The sequence below is a fragment of the Pyxicephalus adspersus genome, chromosome 10 (assembly GCF_032062135.1).
Source record: "Pyxicephalus adspersus chromosome 10, UCB_Pads_2.0, whole genome shotgun sequence".
In the NCBI taxonomy this organism is placed as follows: domain Eukaryota; kingdom Metazoa; phylum Chordata; class Amphibia; order Anura; family Pyxicephalidae; genus Pyxicephalus; species Pyxicephalus adspersus.
Genome location: NC_092867.1, coordinates 164,071 through 167,262, shown reverse-complemented (window position 1 = coordinate 167,262; position 3,192 = coordinate 164,071). Strand labels below are relative to the sequence as shown.

At 43.1% G+C, this 3,192-nt stretch overlaps 1 protein-coding gene across 1 annotated transcript in view; it reads right to left on the bottom strand.

Annotated features, from left to right (window-relative positions):
- The window catches only part of RGS10 (regulator of G protein signaling 10), a gene marked incomplete at its 5' end in the record, with an annotated part of 17,712 nt that extends 16,895 nt beyond the window's left edge, over positions 1 to 817 (bottom strand). The window contains 2 exon segments of the mRNA XM_072424374.1: positions 344 to 487; positions 731 to 817. Coding sequence (XP_072280475.1) covers positions 344 to 487; positions 731 to 817 — 231 coding nt within the window.
- Between the last annotated feature and the right edge of the window lie 2,375 nt (positions 818 to 3,192).

Here is a 3,192-nt window from a genome sequence, read left to right as displayed (position 1 = left end):
GGTGTAATCAGAAGGTGGGTTCTTGTACTGCGGGGTCTCAGTGTAATCAGTAGGTGGGTTCTTGTATTGCGGGGTCTCAGGGTAATGAGAAGGTGGGTTCTTGTACTGTGGGGTCTCGGTGTAATCAGTAGTTGGGTTCTTGTACTGTGGGGTCTATTTTAGTGCTTGGTCTCCATGTGATAAAGAGGGATTCCAGTATAGGTAAGAGGGGGTTCAGGCACTATGAGATCTGAGTGTAATATGGGAAGAGGTTGTAGTGTGTTTAGTAAGACGAGTATTAGGGATGTTAGTGTAACAAAGGGGTGAGCTTTGCTCTGTGCCTCCATATGAGGTGTGGTTTTACCTGCTCTTGGAGTTTCTCGAACATTAAAGGGTGCGGATCATTTAAAATCTGCTCGCCGATGCAGGACTGACCCTCCACATTGACCTGGGATGAGGCTTTGCTGGACAGGAAAGTGTTGTAGATGTGCTGGGCCTTTTTCAGCATCTGAAGACAGAACATTCATCCTTTTTATGTACAAGATTAGAGAAGAAAGTTGGGACAATTGATTGCTGATCAACACGACTTTGATATCATATGACTATTCATAATAACTAATTTAAAATCTGATTGTCTCAGATACTGGTAGAAGTTATTCTTATTTAGCTCTGCCTCTTAATAATTGGTTGTCTCAGAAAACCCTGTAATTCCCACCCTAGCAAACACCATCATGGACTTTGTTCCACATACCTGATTGTGTTCTTCTGTTCTCTTGAAATCTTCACATGCCAACCAGAAGAGCAGATTTTCCTCACTGTATTCTTTCTTCAGGAAACTCTAAACCAAATCAGAAAAATATTTGGATTAGGATCCCATCAAACGGAATCCAATCCATGAAAGACTAACAGCCAAAGAGAGCAACCAGACAGAGCAAACCTGAAACAGGCCGATAATACATTATTTCCTTGTCCTCAAACAAAAATGATGCAAGAAACTGCAAAATGCGCTCTGATATTTCCAAGTGTGGCAGAAAGTGCCTGGCCGCTAAGTGTACACAACAAGTTAAGGATCTGCCTTGTTCCTCTAGTCAGTGGATCAATGTACAGAACTGGCAGCAGATGCAGATGGAACAGAAAAGAGAATGTCCACATTCCTAATCCCCAAATCAATCTAAGAGACTTCCTTCCACTGACCACCAATGTAATAGGGCATTTGTCCCTCTACTGACCACAAGACATTCTTTTTCCCCACTGACCACCAAACTAAGTCAGCATTTACCCTCCCTTCATATTGTCCACCAATATGAGGGAGCAGTCATGCTCCCAATGAATACTAATAAAAGGGGCAATCATCCTCCAACTGAGCAAAGCAAGTGTGGATTAATCAACGTTGGAGAGCAACAGAGTAAGAGTCAAACCCCTTGCACACACGCACACTCCCTGCAATCCTCCTTATTACATGCGACCAAAACCTCATTTATTATGCAGAACCAAAACACGAACAGTGCCTCAACTTTATGCAGCTTGAACCTTTATCCTTTGCCACTGCCGAAGTATCCTCTCTCACAATAGCAAAGCGGAGGGCCTAGGTCAATCAGATTTAACAGATGGAGGAAGCCCGAGCTATAGCAAGTTACAGTTGCAACACCTGAGACTCCCATTTTGATTTAAATGTTAGCCTGGTGAATATGGTGTTAAAGCATGGCACCAGAGGAGTTGGTTTGGCCCACCACCATCTTCCCTTGTTCCCACCTACCCTTGTCCCCCACTCCTACATTTTACCAAGGACTTTTAGGCCCCTGCTTTAAAACAACTTTAGCTTTGCACTTTTTAACTGTAACTGAGATTTACTTTCTAAAAATGCGAGAGTAAATACAAACGTCTTCATTGGGATTAACCCAACCCATGAGAACCAAGACAACTCTGAGAAGTAGGAACATCACCATTGTGCTCATATTTCTTCCTTGCTAGTACAACAAGCATTACTTAGTCCAACCCTAAACCCTCCAATACCCAGAAACATGGCAGCACTATATGAAATATTGTCATCAGAGCAGGAAGGACCTTTCCTCCCGGTGGAGCAGAACATCGGGGTGGCAGGACATTTCCTTAAAGAAGGGGCGAAGCGTTTAAGGCACAGTAAACCAGTCTTGGTTGTTTATCTGTTTTTTGGGTGTTGCCATTATTTATTGGCTTTATTGTGCACAATACACTTTGTTGTTTCTCTCTGTCCACTCCACTCCTAATTGAAAATATATAACGTATATAGGGGTCATTATGCAATGTCTGTTGGCTGACCATCATATTTATCTATTTCACTTTCAGAGTCACTGACCTGGAAAAAAAGACCCTTTCCCTAATTTTCTGGGCAGAGCCACAGCCAGATATAAAGCATTTTCAGAGGGCAGTCATACCTGGTAGCCAGTGGCTCGGGGGCCACGATTATTTCTCAGGTATCTCTAGACAATTGTCTGCTGTGTAATGCTCACCATTGTTTCATACGTAGGGTCATTGGCACGAATTGGGTCCAATCAAAGCGACTGGGAAGCTTTGTTCTCTGTGAAGAATTGTTCTGTTCTGGAACAGTTAAATACTCAAATCCAAATATTTCTACATTCTGCTTTTTGGCAATGCAGCTGCCTCACCCGACACGTCAGAAAGTCATAATATTTACAAATTTCCTGCGGAGCAGATTGCTGAAGTGGGTTGGGGTGCTCGGGATTTGAGCCTTGGACAAAGTTTTCTACAAAACTGCACTGCAATAGCACCGACTAAGCCAATGGGCAGGCGGCTGCACACGGTCATGTGATACATGTAATACACCCGGCGGTTGTACAAGAGTATGAGCACCTACTGGTACCAGTGATAGAAATGTAGCCCAACTCCCACCGGTGTCATTGGGTCAGAACCTTGAGCACTGTGTGTGATTGATTCTCTTTTCTTGCCCACTGAGCCAGCTGACTCCATGAGTGTTAGTGGAGGAGATTCAAAAATAAATCCGAGCCCGAATATTTCTGTTAGCTTTTATTTTGCTCATCTGCCAGCTAAAGTGAAGTCAGAAAACTAAGATCTGTGCTAGGAAGCTTCAGAAAATGTTCATTGGATCTTGGTAACATTCTAAAAAAAGTACTGATAGTCCTAAATACTCCATGACACCAGGAGTAAACTTTCTGAGGCCTTATTCAAATATATCAGGTGACTTCCTGTGCCTAG